This window comes from Astyanax mexicanus, chromosome 15 (genome assembly GCF_023375975.1).
Source record: "Astyanax mexicanus isolate ESR-SI-001 chromosome 15, AstMex3_surface, whole genome shotgun sequence".
In the NCBI taxonomy this organism is placed as follows: domain Eukaryota; kingdom Metazoa; phylum Chordata; class Actinopteri; order Characiformes; family Acestrorhamphidae; genus Astyanax; species Astyanax mexicanus.
Window position 1 is genome coordinate 24,509,756 of NC_064422.1, and position 15,305 is coordinate 24,525,060.

Here is a 15,305-nt window from a genome sequence, read left to right on the forward strand (position 1 = left end):
TAAGGTTCTGATACGACAGCACTGATATATAAATCATGAGGGACCAACAACTAGATATCATTAAATGTTGGTTACGTTGGTGAATTTATAAACAGACAGAGCAACAGCAACAGCCTACAGCAATCGTGTAATTGAACCATAAACATCCAGCCTAACATGGCTGATTGTTTAAAGTTCCATAAGAGTGAAGAAATGGTTCTAGAGCATGAAAGGCTAAGCATGTACCAATGTGTACCTTAGTATTACATTTAGTATTAAATACTACTACTTGTTACTCAGTGGATAAAATTACCCATTCCCAGATGAGTGCCGATGATGCAGTCATCTGAGCTTCTTTCTCTCATAGTGTTTCGGTGGGATGTCCCAGTCACCCTCATGGAACTGCTACGTCTATGATTCTCTGGTCCTAGTTCAGGCTCTGCTACAAAACAACCACACCCACAGCAAGGATAAGGATTAGATTTACAGAAAACAACATGAAATACTATAAGCAATAAAAAAAATTGCAATCGTAAGAATGAGAAATTAATTTAATATAGAAAGAGTATTTTGTAGATACTGCTGACAAACACTGATGTGTTAAAAGTCATGGGACAGCAGGATGCAAACTGATAGTGACATGATAGTGCCATAAACTTCTAAGGATGGCTAGGGAACGTCCACACGTATAATTTGTGAGATGAGAGTGAGGTTGAACACTGGTTAGCATGCTCAAGGCAGGACGAAATGACTAATTAGAGTTGAAGCAAGGCCTAATAGTGGGTACCAAATAGATGGGATTTTCCATTTCTGAATTTGGCATTTAACATTCCTCAATAGGGCATAGAAGATTACCATCCACAGTGAATAGTGCAGTGGATGGTAATAATTGTGAATGTCAGATTCTGTCTAGAATTGTCCATGCAAACAGAAAAGCAAACCTGTCAGAAACCCACAGACTTGTAAAGTCATCATACACAATACTAGTTCATGTCTGTAAATGTGACCCCCTTTGTTCAGCATATTAATGCTAATTTAGTACTGCCCTTTTAAGAAAAGGAGCTAAATTGGGGGTGCTGTTGTGATAAGCGTCTGCTGCTTAGAGTTTGATTTCCACTTGAAAACAGTTCCTTGTGTGTATTTGAACTCATTTTTACTGAACATTTTTTTCTCAATGTCACTTTTTTTCTTTGTGCTTCATTTTATAGATGGTTGTAGAGGTGTTTGGTCCTTGTGCTAAAACACATTCATGTAGCTTCACTAGTCATTAGAAGCACAGATTTGCATTGATTTCATCTAAAAGTGTGTAAGAAGCTTCCAAAAATGTGTTGTTTATTTTAGGGTTATATAGTAGCTTATATTTTGCTTAAGTTTGTCATACTCCACAACGGTAAGTATTAATTGGAATAGCTGTACTGAAATGTATGCAAGATTGATGTAAATGTATCTTTTCTGAGTGTTTATTTTGGTCAGATCCTACATTGTTGTTGGTAATGTAGCTTGCATTTGTGTCTCAACTATCTTTTTGTTTCTGTTATATTTTATAGTTTTCACGGTTCTCATTACGGTGTTTCTTAGTGATAAAGACATACTTGAAGTCCAACAACTGGATCTAAAGACTCAAAATAAATACAAGCACCTATTAGAGACTCTCTGCATCCTATTGTTTGATGCCAAGGGCTGGTAACTGGCCCATGATCTTTGGCCTTTTAAAATTGTCTATATTAATTGCTAATTTGGATCAATGCTGTCCACAGATTTATTATAGTGGGTTTTTCTTCATGTTTTTAACACAGTTTCACAGTCTGTGCCCTTACTCTAAACCTGTACAAAAACACAAATAGTACAATCATTTAGCTGACTTTTTTTTTTTGTCTTTTGAACTGGGATGCCCAGACTTTTGCATTTCTAATAAAGAGCAATCAATTAAATCCACACATACTGCCTTTTTTAACAGAAATGAGGTAGAGATCTGCACACCTGCTCCCTTAAATCCCAGGAAGCGTGAGATCTTGCTCTTGCAGCGCTCCTGCTCCTCGTAGGTCAGAAGCTGGTAGATGAACTCCCAGATTAGCTGCTTGGCCGGGGTGTCCAACACAGGAAACACATCCACAATGAGCGTGTCCACATTTCTGCAAGTCAGACAGGGGGAAGGCATTTCAGAGACGATCTGAGAGCACCATGTCCACACTCCCACTGCAGCAGAGCTACAGAAGGAATCCAAAAGAACCCACGCAGATTGATCCATATTGTCGCTGTGCATCTATTTGTGCCTGGAGCTGAAGCTATTTTTGAACATTTTTGCACACTGCCTTCATAGCCGTGAAGCTAAAGACTCCTTTCAGACTGAGGGAACGCTTTGCATTGAGAGATGTGCTGAAGGCATGGCTAGTCTTAGTGAGTGTTAATTAGCTCTGCCTTCAGCATTTAATAATTGGTGTCCTGTTGTATTCATCAGCTGTATGAAAATCATTAATTAGTGTTTCACACAGGGTCAAAAATGGTGGGCTCATTATAATTGTCAATGGTCTGGATCAAAATGCAAAGAATACACTGTCATATGTGAGCTGAGACTGTTGAGAAACTATTTAACACTTCCTAATATCACATTAATTAACAAAGCTAAATAAAACACATCCTGAAGAGACACTTGACACTTAAGATACAGCTATATATGTATAACACCATCTAACGTGCTCAAGCTCCCAATATTTACCGTAATACTACTGGCTGATACTATTTAGTCAGTTTTTTTAATCAAGAGTTTTACTGACTGTTATCCTTTTCAACGGTCAACAAAATCATTGTCAATTCTTATATATTCATTATTTAACACAAGCAGCAGAAAAAAGAACAAAACATAATTTTTAACATCTTCATCGGAATATCACTCAAAAATCTAAAAATAGTTCAATCTAAAAATAGTATACAATTAATTTATTTCTAACAATTTAAATTTGTTTTATCTTAGTCTTAGACAATTTAAAAATGTTAAGCATTACAAAAACAAGTCAATTTTTTCATCTAATAGAAATATATTATCTTACACACTTTGACATTTTTTTTAAATATCATATAAGGAGAAAATATAACATATTACATATGGTAATAAAATTTAAGATGATATTTTTGCAGTGTAGCTCCAATTTCCATTTATTTAACATGTTTTAACCATGATGATGCTTTGCATTTATAGCTTAGACTGCTAAGGAAAAAGACTAGGAAACCAACAAAGCACAGTATTCTGTTCATTACAGCTGGTAGCGATTAACCTGTAGAACATTATTACCAACCAGACAATGCACTGGATGGGCCCTGCAGACTTCTACACCTGATACTTTATTTTTAAAACATGTCCGTCTCTGGATGTGTGCAGTATTGCGTCAGGTGATGCATGGAAACAGACAGCAGAAAAGCATGATTGCTGTAACCTGTGCTGGAAGAAGGTCTCCAGGGCTTTGCAGATGGTGTATCTCTCCTGCAGGGTGAGGAGGTGCTCTAGCTGCTGGCTGAAGGTGCGTCCGTGCACGCGGATGCTGGGGGGCAGGATCTCTGCGACCCACTGCAGAGAGCTGAGAGCGGGGGAGCGCGAGCGGGGCATTGGAGGGGTCTCCTCTGGCTCAGAATCTGATGACGGGTACACCGCCGGACCCTCTTCTACAACCAGAGTGGGGTTGGCGCCGCTGCCTTGCAACATGGACACCACTTTCTCATGGGAGCAGTTCCTGTACATAAAGCAAATCATGCAAATAGCAGTTAGAATTTATTTTTTCTTAACGATGGCAGCATTGAGTACAATTGCTAATAAATTAATCTGTAGCAAGGTAGTGGTGTGGGTGGAGTTTTACCAAGCTTGTTTGAGTGCGCCTGGCTAACTTTTATGAACAAACAATATAAAAACTTGTCTGGCACTAAAAAACACATTGTTGTTGAATTTTATTTTAAATTGTCTAATTAAGGCAGAACATTTTGTCAGTCTATATTTCTTAGTTGTGCTACGATTTTTTTTATACTGTATTTCATTTAGCCTCATTTTAGCATCAAACTAATTTTAAAACATCCTAAAAGTATTTCATTTTCCCTTTTTAAAGAAAAAACGGTTAAAAAAATACAATTTATTGAACACATTAATATTCCAGCATACATAGCAAAAATAATCACAATGCATTTACCTCAACATTGTTGTTCTAATCACAAATTTACCCTAGCAGTGCTTTTCAGTGAAATTTTAACAGAGAAAGAAAGGCAGTCTATAGATAAACAAACTATACTAAATGCTAAGGCTAAGTTAGATAGCTAGCTATCTCAGATTATGCTATTATCCTAGCCCAAGGTCACGTCAGGTTTTCAGCTTTGAAAAAGGGTAGTAAACTAAAATAGGACAAGTCATTGTTTAGTTGTTGGTCTTTTCACTTTTTTGACCAAACAGTGCTTTTTGTGACCAAATATTTATTTTCGGTTGCCAAATATTTGTTTCATTCCTATTATTAGCCAAGACATAAAGACTTCTAACATCATTGTAATTTTGTCTCTTCTCATAGGTTTTTCATCACTGCTCGTGCATTAGTGCAGATTATGTCGCTTGGCAGTTGTCATAGCCACAGAGCTAAATATGGTGCCATCAGAGTATTAGCCTTGTTAACATAAAAGTTTATTCTACATTCAATCTGTGGTCATAATGTTAAAATCAATGGATAGAATACTGTGTGCTGGAAGAACTCAGTACACTCCCCATGAACCAAAAGGTGGTGGCACACAAGACCCCTTTTTTACTTCTGATGGTGGTATTTGCTCCACTGAGCACCTCTGAACCATTGTAAAGAATAGGCGTTGACGCTAATGCTAATGACTCTCCAGGTGCTGTACTACCTTCTTGTGGAAGGATCTGAGAATCACCATGGATACCAGAAATCCTCAGCAAAAGCAGATGTGATATGAACTGTAAAATTAACTCTGTTAATTTTGCTTCAAAGTTGCTTCAAAGTTGGAGAAAGCAGCTTATAAACATTCTCTCTTGTGTAAATGCTACACATATTTGGTTGGACAATTACATAACAGTCATTCTGAGCCCTTTCATAATTTCTTTTAACTGTTCTTTTTCTGGTACAGAGTGAGTGTATAATATACATGTTTAATAGGAAAAAAAATGATTTGGCACCAAGCTCTTGGGAGGCTCTAAAATCAACCCATGGTCACAAATATAAATACACCTACTAGTTTTCCTAAGCATGGTGGTGGTAGCATCATGCTCTGGGGCTGTTTTGATGCCAGTGGAACTGATACATATCTTAAAGTGGATGGAACACTGAGGTTATGCTAATTGCTGATATTATAAACGTAGTCCTCCCAGTCACCAAATCATCTGCTAGACGGACACAACTGGGAACTAGGTGTTCTAAAAGGACAACAGCCCCAAACACACAGAGATGGTTGTGGAAAAAAATAAAGCAGGCTAACTTTTGAAATGACCTTACTAAAGCCCTCAGCTCTACCCTATGGAAAATATATAGTTTGTGCTAAGAGTTGTGAAAAGTGGTTTAATAATATCTAACCAGAATTCTGATAGAAGTTTGTAGATGACAAACTAATACATCTGGTCAATGTTGATTTTACATCACATCTGGAGGCTGTGTAAAATTCAAAGCACAACTGTTGTTTAGATTTAGATTAGACTAGGCTTTTGTTATAAATGTTTAATTCTTTACCTGTAATAGTCAAAATATTAGGGTGTGATATGATTTGATAACGCTAGTAATGTAATAAAAAAACTTTTTTTGAATTTAAATAAAGCATTAGAATTTAACCATTTATTCATTTTTGCATAGCTAGCACACAGCACTTCCTTCCTGTTTCATAAAGAGAAGTAGCTCAGTGTAAATTACTGAACATTAATTCCCCAGGCCTTTACTTATCAAAGCCGCTCAGCTCACAGCAGGTGGTCTAATTTAAATCTCTGTGGAAAGTTTTTGGAAATTATGAACTAAGACCCACTAGTAATATTAATATTCATATTAAAGTACAGCTCTGAGATACTACGTACTTTATTTCTACTCACACTGGTTGTGAATTCATTGGCAGTTTGCTGCTTATACTTTACAATCAGATTATTCGACCCAGTAAAAAAAATAAGTGTAGAGAACACACTTGGTTCTTTCGCTGTTTCCATGAGCAGCAGTGGAGTGTCAGTTTCCCATGAAACTTGTACTGCATCACTGAAATATTCATTATATATGCACAGAAATATCAGCCCTGCACTGACAGCAGCTCATTATCAGGCTTGGTCACCAGAACACACACTTCATGAGCCTGAAACTACAGACAGCAATTCTAGCTGACTAGAGCTCAAAACACGTTATTTAAAACTGCAGAATATTAGCAGTTTCCCATGTTTTATGAGTGCATATATGGTTGAGCAGCTTAAGTGGTAAACACTTCCAGGCAGTGGCTCGGCTGTTGCTATGGGGTCATTAAGTTTAAAATGCTTTTGCTAGGTGGTTGCTAATTTGTTGGTAGGTGGTTAAAAGTAGAAGAAAAACACTGGAATATTCACAGATGCCTTTCACATAGAAATGAATAAAATATCTGTACATAGCAATTTGTGCAAACAAAAAATCTGTCTGTCCATTTACATAATAATTATAATACCAATGAACTGTATCTGTGGATCTATCGGCCTGTCTGTCTGTCTACTACTACACATTCCCAAACAAACTTTTATCATCATACAAATGTAAAAAGCACTTTCTAAATTATGATTTCATTTATTAAGGAAAAAGATTATCCAAACCAATCTAGCCCTTTGTGAAAAAGTATTTGTCTACTCATGTATATATTTATAGGGACCTTGTGTCTGTCTGTCTCGATGTCTCTCTACATTTACACAATAATTTGTGCACATTTATTTCTCTGTGTTCTCTCTAGTGTCTCCATTTCTGTCTTTTGGGATCCATCTGTCATGTAATCTGTGATCTGTCTGTGTCTGTAATAGGGGTGTCACGATTTCGATATTTAATCGAAATCAATCGAAATTATGTTATGGTCTCGAGCCTCGAAGTCAAAAAGAGGATCGACGATCCCTCCCTCTAAGCTAGGCAAGCACGCGCTAATGGCGCAGCACACTGTAGCCGACGCCGCGGACATTGTGACTGCTCAAAGAGCAGCCCTTTCTCCAGAGAATGTGGACTTTCTCATATCCTTAAAGAAAAACTTGAAAATATAAAAATAACAGTTGTTTTGTCTAGCCCCAAATATGTTAATAGTTTTGGTACCTTAAGGAGCATCTTTCTCTCAGATAAAGTTAATATATATTTTTTTTAAGAAAAAAAACTTGTCATTCTCAGGAAAAAGTCTTAAGTCTTATTTTTCATGTTTAACTGTTATAGTAGGATAGAGTTCAGTTTGTTAAGGCTCCAATTGTTCTATTATTTTGTACATGACTGTTCCTGTATTTTTGTCTCCATGTCTGTCTGTCGGGATCTGTCTGTGTCTGTAAATTATATCCTAGAAATATTGAACACATTTAATATGCACTGTATAATACCTATAGATAGTGTATCTATCTGTCTTTCTGTACAGTTATGTATATATTTATGTATAGGGACTATGTATCATGTCTGGTTCTATTTATCTACCAACCTATTAAAGCTTTTTTTAATGCTTTGAGCGCTCAAAGTAAATAAAATACAGTCCCTGCTGCAATGATGAAATTCTGAAAACATCCAACATTGGGTTTTTCACTGCTTAAGGCTAGAGCTGCAGCTCATGTCCTCTGCTGTAGTACTGCTTCACTGCAGCTCAAAACAAAAGAGTGTAAAGGGAAACACACAGAAGAGCTCACCTCATATCCAGGCCATTGAGAAACAGAATGCGATCTCCTGGTTTAAGACCGCACTCCTCCGCAGGGCTATCTGGAGTGGGAAAGGATATAATGAGTAAAGAATCTATTCTGGCACATACCGCACACAGCCTGCTGTCACATATACACACAGTTAACCTGCAGCACCCAGCATACACAGTACAGCTACAGTTCTAATAGAATTCAGAGGTCATTATCATGCCTAATGCAAGGCTTTAGGACTGTAAACAGCCAGACAAAACAGCACAGTCACTGCATTAATATGCTTTAAAATTTAAATACATCAGCTTTTTAGCCCTGAATGAGCTCAATTACGGTCTCAAAGCTACAAACCCCAAATTGTGTTCCATAAGGACACAAATATAATTACCATTAGGATATATGTATGTTATTTGGAACAGGCAATGAACCTGTAGTGCTGCATTAAAAAAATAAAGACTATTAAAACTAATGCATACAGTATAAAGCCTTTCGCTATAAAAAAGCCATTATGCTCAAAGTTCACTGAATAAGTTACAGTTAATAACTGTAATCGATTATTCCTACATTACGCAATGTAGCTTGCAAACTGTAAGCTATGGTTGCCTAGAAACAGGAGAGGTTATTTCATTTAAAGCATTTTTTTGCATATTAGTTCAGATTTGCCCTGTGTACAGGTGTGCGTGTTAATTCTGAACATTTTACAGCTGCTATGAAAGTAGCTCAGCCAATGTTTAGAACTAATATGATATAGAAAACATGACTTGGACATGGCATGTTATTCTGAAGTTAAGGTAATGCCAGTATTATAAAATTTGGGGCTTAACTCCATTGTTCTGTGCTATTTTACCATCTGGTAAACAAAAATGCAGCACACTTTAACAGTTTTAAGGTTATAAACACAAAAATGTAATAAAAAAGATTGAGCAAGCCATTTTGAGTAAACATGCCAGTTTTAACTTAACACCATCACCTTTTAGCATTATTTAAATATAATCATTATTTAAATATAATCATTATTTATATATAGTACCAGTCAAAACCTTCTTTATTTTTCTTATTTTCTACATTGTACGTTAAAATTAAAGACGTTAAAAACTATGAAGGAACACATATGCAGTTTTGTGCTCTTCATGAGGTAGGACCTGGAATGTTCCCAAACTATCTTTAAAGAGGTTCTAGAAGTGCTGAGCTCTTGTTGATTGCTTTTTCTTTGGGTTGGGTTTTTGTTGCAGATGTTTGTGAAGGTCAAACACTATTTTTTCAATACCTACAGTAAGCGCATATGTCATAGTTTTTAAGTCTTTGATATAATATTGAAAATACAATGTAGTAAATAATACAAATAAAAAACAAATATTTGTGTCCAAAGTTTTGAATGGTACTGTATACTTATGTATGAGTTGTGAGTAAGTTTGAATGGCCAGTGTGCTTATGACAAGATTATTAGAGACTGAGGGAGGCCTAATAGTGGGTGCCAGATGAATGAGACATTCTATTTCCAAAGTCGTGTGCCCATTTAACAACATTCCTTAAACTACAGTGTCAAATGTGTGCCAGGAACAAATCATTTGTGCAGCGTTCTCATGCACAAAATGTTCAATACATTTTTGAGAAAATTATGCTTATATCATGTATATACTTAGATGAGGTTGGCTACAGTCTAAGCCCACTGTTTGTTGCAACATTCCTGTTGGAATTCCATAGAAGAACCAGAAATCAGATAGCAAACATCTTGGCTTATTGACTGAACTTGGGGAGCAGTCTGCAAGAGTTTAATTTTATTCTAGTTAATATTTATAAGATTTTTGTATATATGACCATATTATATATTATATATTATTATATATTATATATTATCATTTTTACATATATATTTTTATATTGGATTTCTACCCGTTCTACCGCTTTATATACTTGGGCAACACTTTATTTTAAGTAGTCCTTGGAAAATGTTTAATAAACTGTAAACCTGCATCAGTAACAAACAACAGTAGCAGTAGTTAAGCATCTGAATATATTGAGATGGTTACATACTTTACACATAACATATCCCTGACCCTAATCTTCACTGTAACCTCAATCCAAAACCTCTTTCTAATCATCATCTTAGCCCTGATTCCAACCTTACTTTCAATCCAAAAAAACAGTTTTAACCTCAAACTGAACCTCAACCAAACCCTTAATTTCAATCCAATCCATTAAAGCTCCAGGTCTGCAGAAACTTATTGGGGAAGTTTAGATGGTCTGTTTTACATACTGTTAGATGGTCAATGATTCATCAGGTGAACAATCAACAGATGAACTTGGATAATCCAAATAAAGTGTGAAAAATCTTGTAAAAATCTTTAATAATCTACTGAATGTTCAGATGCTTAAAATAAATTATTGGGAGTCTGATGAGTTCATTTAATTAAAAAAGGACTATTCCAAACTAAGTGTTATTCTTAGTTGTTTCTTCATTGTCCGTCTATATTCTATGTATCTACATGACTAATCTTTGTACTACAAAATGAGCACATCATTGAATATTCATTCATAGCATTTATCATTATAACATCTAATTTATTTTATATTGCCTGCTCTATCAAGCTGTGCACCACCAACAGTGATCTAGGACCCCCTCTATAGAAATACCATTATCTTGTTGTAATCTAGTATTACAAAAACCAACGAAGGCAGCCAGTCCTGGGTCTGAGAGCATCTTTCATCACGATATTGGACGCCTACTGTATTTCCATAAGCAGCCCCACATGGCTCGTCTGAGTCAGTGCTAACTAGCTTCTGCACAGGCCTGAAGTGGGCGAATATCGTCATCCACACACTCACCTCCCCCTCTCCAGCCCCGCACACACAATCATCCTCACTTCCATACACAATGTACCCAACACTGGCCACAACACGGCCCACTCCATCCTCTTTCACTATTGTTCCACTATCGTTCGTGAGGATGTCTCACGTTTGAGAATTAATAACATCACAATATAGCTGGATATAAACATAACTGCCTTATACATTATTCATTTGACAGGGGTGCCAAAATGAAAATAAATTACTGATCACATTTTCTAAGCAAAGCCTGGCTGATTTTGATGCTGATTCTTCCCGACTGTCTACACACAGACTGTGAGCATATTCCTCTCAAGGCAATTTAATGTTTACTTAATAACAGCTGTCTAGCTCAATCCTCTGTAAGAAATCTGTGGGGATCGATATCAGACATGAAAACTGAAAGCTGAATGGAGACTGTACATACCTGGAATGACAGAATCAACCCACACAGGGGCATGACCTCTGAGAGTGAACCCAAAGCTCTTTTTTCCTCTGTACACACGGATAATCCTATAATGGGAAAAAGATCAGCAAAGACAGATAAGCACACATCAATTTCTACAAAATTACACACAATACAATTTAGTATACAATTCAGTGGGTTCAACTTCCTTGTCATGTTGCTGGGATCCCCCCATTCCCTATCTACTTCTGAGACCTAGCACATAATTACTGGACAGCTCAACACGCTTGGAGGAGAAAGCTAATGGACAATTGATTTACAGCACTTAATTGCACTTGAGAAAATGAAGGGCCATTATTCATATACTCTTTAGGATGCCACTTGGGAATCCAATAATTAGCACTATTTAATATTATGTAATATTATGTATGTTTGTTTTTTTAAGTAATAAACGTTTAATAAAAAAATAATTATCAGACAGTAGCTATATACAAGTCAAGTCAAGTCAAGTGGCTTTTATTGTCATTACATCTGAGTACAGGCACACAGTGTCGGGAAATTACGTTCCTCCGGAACCATGGTGCAACATGGGACAACAAACAATAGACAACAAAGTGCAAGGTGTGATGATAGTGCAACGTGAGACTAACGCTACAATAAATAAAATAAATACAAAAGACAAGACAATTTAAAAGGCAGGACAGTGCAGTATCGATACGGTATAATAATGTGGATAAGCTGCAGAGATGTGTAACATACTGTAACATATAGAACATATATAAATCACAGCTATTTTATATATATACTTTTATATGCAATATATAGTAGTATTTCAATAGGTTTAGAGAGGTTATTCAGAGCTATTTAGAGCCTAGCTAACTGTTTGGGATTTTATGTATTAAATAAAACCGGGAACTGGGGGTAAGCTCATTAGCTTTCCCCTCTAGTACCATTTATTCAAGTTAAGGAATTGCACAATATGCTTATATTCACATTATTTGCACACATGTAAGTTAAAAACTTCGGAGAAGTAGAGTAAAATACCAGAGTAATTGTAACAGTAATTAGCACCAGTTGTTAAACAACACACAATATTTTTTAAACACATCAATGTTACGGCTGGTTTGAAAATAGTTTAACAACCAGAAAGCTTCAGCGTACAGCCTTCCGTGGCCAGCACCCTGTGCCCACTGATAAAGGACTAGAGAATGACCAACACAAACTGTGCAGCAAAAGATTCAGAGCTTTATATCCACACAATGGTGCAGATAAATACAGGTGCATGTCAAAAAATTAGAATATCATTAAAAAGTTACTTTATTTTAGTAATTCAGTTCAAAATGTGAAACTCATTTATTATATAGATGTATTACATACAGAGTGATCTATTTTAAGCGTTTATTTCTTTTAATGTTGATGATTATGGCTTACAGACAATAAAAACGTTAGTATCTCAGAACATAAGAATATTTGACATAACCAATTGGTACTTTTGACAGTGTGGGCAGTGTGCGTAGTCCTGCTGGAAAATGAAATCCGCATCTCCATAAAATTGTCAGCAGAGGGAATCATAAAGTGCTGTAAGATTTTGTGGGAAAACACTGCACTGACTTTGGACTTGATAAAACACAGTGAACCAACAACACAGCAGATGACGTGTCTCTCCAAACCATCACTGATTGGTGGAAACTTCACACTAGACCTCAAGCAGGTTCAACGGTGTCTCTCCACACTTCCTCCAGACTCAGGTCCCTTATTTTCCAAATGAAATACAAAATTTGGTGATGGTTAATGATGGTTTGGAGAGCTGTGTCATCTTCTGGTGTTGTTAGTCCAAATCTTGAAGCACTTCATGCTTCCCTCTGCTGACAACTTTTATGGAGATTTCATTTTCCAGCAGGACTTAGCACACTGCCCACACTGCCAAAAGTACCAATTTGTCTTATATAATATTCTGGATTTCTTAGACACTGACTTTGGGTTTGAGCTTCACATTTTGAACTGAATTACTGAAATAAAATAACTTTTCAATAATATTCAATTTTTTAAGATGCACCTGTAAGTGTCTAATAGAGTGGACAGTGAGTGAGCACAGTGTTCCAATACTCCAGCAGCACTGCTCTATCTGATCCACTAATACCAGCACGACACACATTAACTGACACACCACCACCATGCCATTGTCCCTGAAGTGCTGAGAATGACCTGAGCCCCCACCCAAATAAAAATAGCTGTTCTCAGTCTTGTGGGGTCCTGACCATTGAAGAAAAGGGTAAAAGGAGGATAATAAAGCACACATAGGAACCAAAGGTTAACAGTCTGTAAAAATAGAAGTAAAATGTCCTATAAATGCTCTGTGTAGCTGATAAGAATGGCAATACGTGCAGTAACATAATATTTTGAATAAATTGTGTTTTTCCATCCAGATGATTAGAAAATGATGAACAGTGAACACTAAACCCTCAACATCCTAAAGTGTCAAAAAACGATTTATTCCAGATTCTATTTCAGACTGCAGTTCACACACCAGGCAAAGCAATAGACAGAAAAAAAAGAAAATGTCTAGATGGCATTGAACTAGCACTGCAGCCATTAAAGAGCAGATGATTTGTCTGCTTCTCACTGCGAACGTTTGACATTTCACAACATCAAAGAGCATGCTGCTCAGTTGCTGTGGCAACTCCTCAAGAAGACACCGGAGACGTTGAGTAAACAGCGAAGGGAAGAAGCAGCACTCTTTCTGAGTATCCCCACATCGTTTATATAAGACGGGCTACTCCAGCCAAATGTAGATTTATGGATTAGAATAGAGGGTGGCAGGCAATCAATGGGACGTGACATATACAGCAGACTCCAGTATAGAGATTATATAAGCAGAGAAGAACAGAAACAGAAGCTCCTGAAAAGAACATGTGCAGAAAACAACCCTGATTCGGTCATGTGATCTATTGTCTAAAATATGATGTATACTCAAGCAAAACAGGTCTATGAAGGACTGAATAGACAATCTTTTAACAATACTAGAACCATTTTATGTACTAGAGTCGTTTTTTTTTAGGTTTTAAGGTTTAATATACAGTATATATGGAATATCTATATTATCGCTGTCAAATAAAAAAAACATGCATCTCATACATCAAGTTTACATTAAGACGGGTTTATCTCTCTCCTGTAAAAGAGTTAATTTTATGTCTTTTTGAGAGGAATTTTACAGAATATCCATTCATCCATTGGTCCATTCATTAAGACATTTTGTTCCAAGGGTCAGTTTGTGTGTTCAAATTATGTAGTAATAACTAAGTAATAAATCTATGTCCATCCATCCATCCATCCATCCATTTACCCATCGGTTTATTCCAACGAGCTTCAGTTGTCATATAGGCTACATTTTGATGCCAAGTGTTATGACAGCTGATGCTTGTTGGAATCAGGCTTTATCACCATCCACTACAGCTCTGGAAAAAATAAGAGACTACTTAAAAATGAAAATTCATTTTTATCAAATTGAACACCTTTGGAATATAAATCAAGATGAAGACTGATGATTACAAGCCATCAAACCAAGCTGAACTGCTTGAATTTTTGCACCAGAAGTGGTATAAATGTATCCAAAAGCAGTGTGTAAGACTGGTGGAGGAGAAGATGCCAAGATGCATGAAAACTGTGATTAAAAACCAGGGTTCTTCAACCAAGTATTGATTTCTGAACTTTTAAAACTTTATATGAACTTGTTTTCTTTGCATAATTTGAGGTCTTAAAACTCAGCATCTTTTTTGTTATTTCCCATTTTCTGCAAATAAATGCTCTAAATGACACTTTTTTATTTGGAGAAATGTTGTCCGTAGTTTATAGAATAAAACAACAATGTTCATCGTTGAAGAAATTTTAGTTCCAAGAAAACTGTGTATGTCAAAAACTGAAGGTAGAGTGCAAAATGTTCCTGTTTTTTCAACTTGACCTCCACCGTTCTGTATAACTACGATTGGTCCACACTAATCCAATCTTGACAAGTTGAAATACTAAACCCCTTCACAACAATACAGTGTTCATAGATTTCTCCTGCTTTGCTGGAATCAGTTATTTTAAATGTTAAGCAGCTGCTTAGAGAAGACAATGGCTGCTGATTTTTGGGGCAGGTTTGTGGAGGAAGTACTTAAAAGGCTTCACAATTTGCATTACCTGGACTTTCTTGCAATGATTCTGAAAATTAAAAAAACAAAAAAACTACTACAACTACAAGCTACTATGTGGTGCCCA

At 36.3% G+C, this 15,305-nt stretch overlaps 1 protein-coding gene across 7 annotated transcripts in view; it reads right to left on the reverse strand.

Moving 5' to 3' along the window:
• grid2ipb (glutamate receptor, ionotropic, delta 2 (Grid2) interacting protein, b) overlaps positions 1 to 15,305 on the reverse strand; it is a 53,098-nt gene that overhangs the window by 12,930 nt on the left and 24,863 nt on the right. For 6 of the 7 annotated variants that reach the window (XR_007424497.1, XM_049464907.1, XM_049464906.1 and 3 more), the window contains 5 exons: positions 11,070 to 11,155; positions 7,817 to 7,886; positions 3,411 to 3,704; positions 1,960 to 2,111; positions 293 to 421 (listed from right to left, as the gene is read on the reverse strand). Coding sequence is in view for 6 of the 7 variants with exons in the window: in XM_049464907.1 (XP_049320864.1) it covers positions 293 to 421; positions 1,960 to 2,111; positions 3,411 to 3,704; positions 7,817 to 7,886; positions 11,070 to 11,155 (731 nt within the window). In the remaining variant the exon portion in view is untranslated. The remainder of the gene's footprint in view (positions 1 to 292; positions 422 to 1,959; positions 2,112 to 3,410; positions 3,705 to 7,816; positions 7,887 to 11,069; positions 11,156 to 15,305) is intronic. The other variant, XM_049464905.1, reaches the window with a different exon arrangement.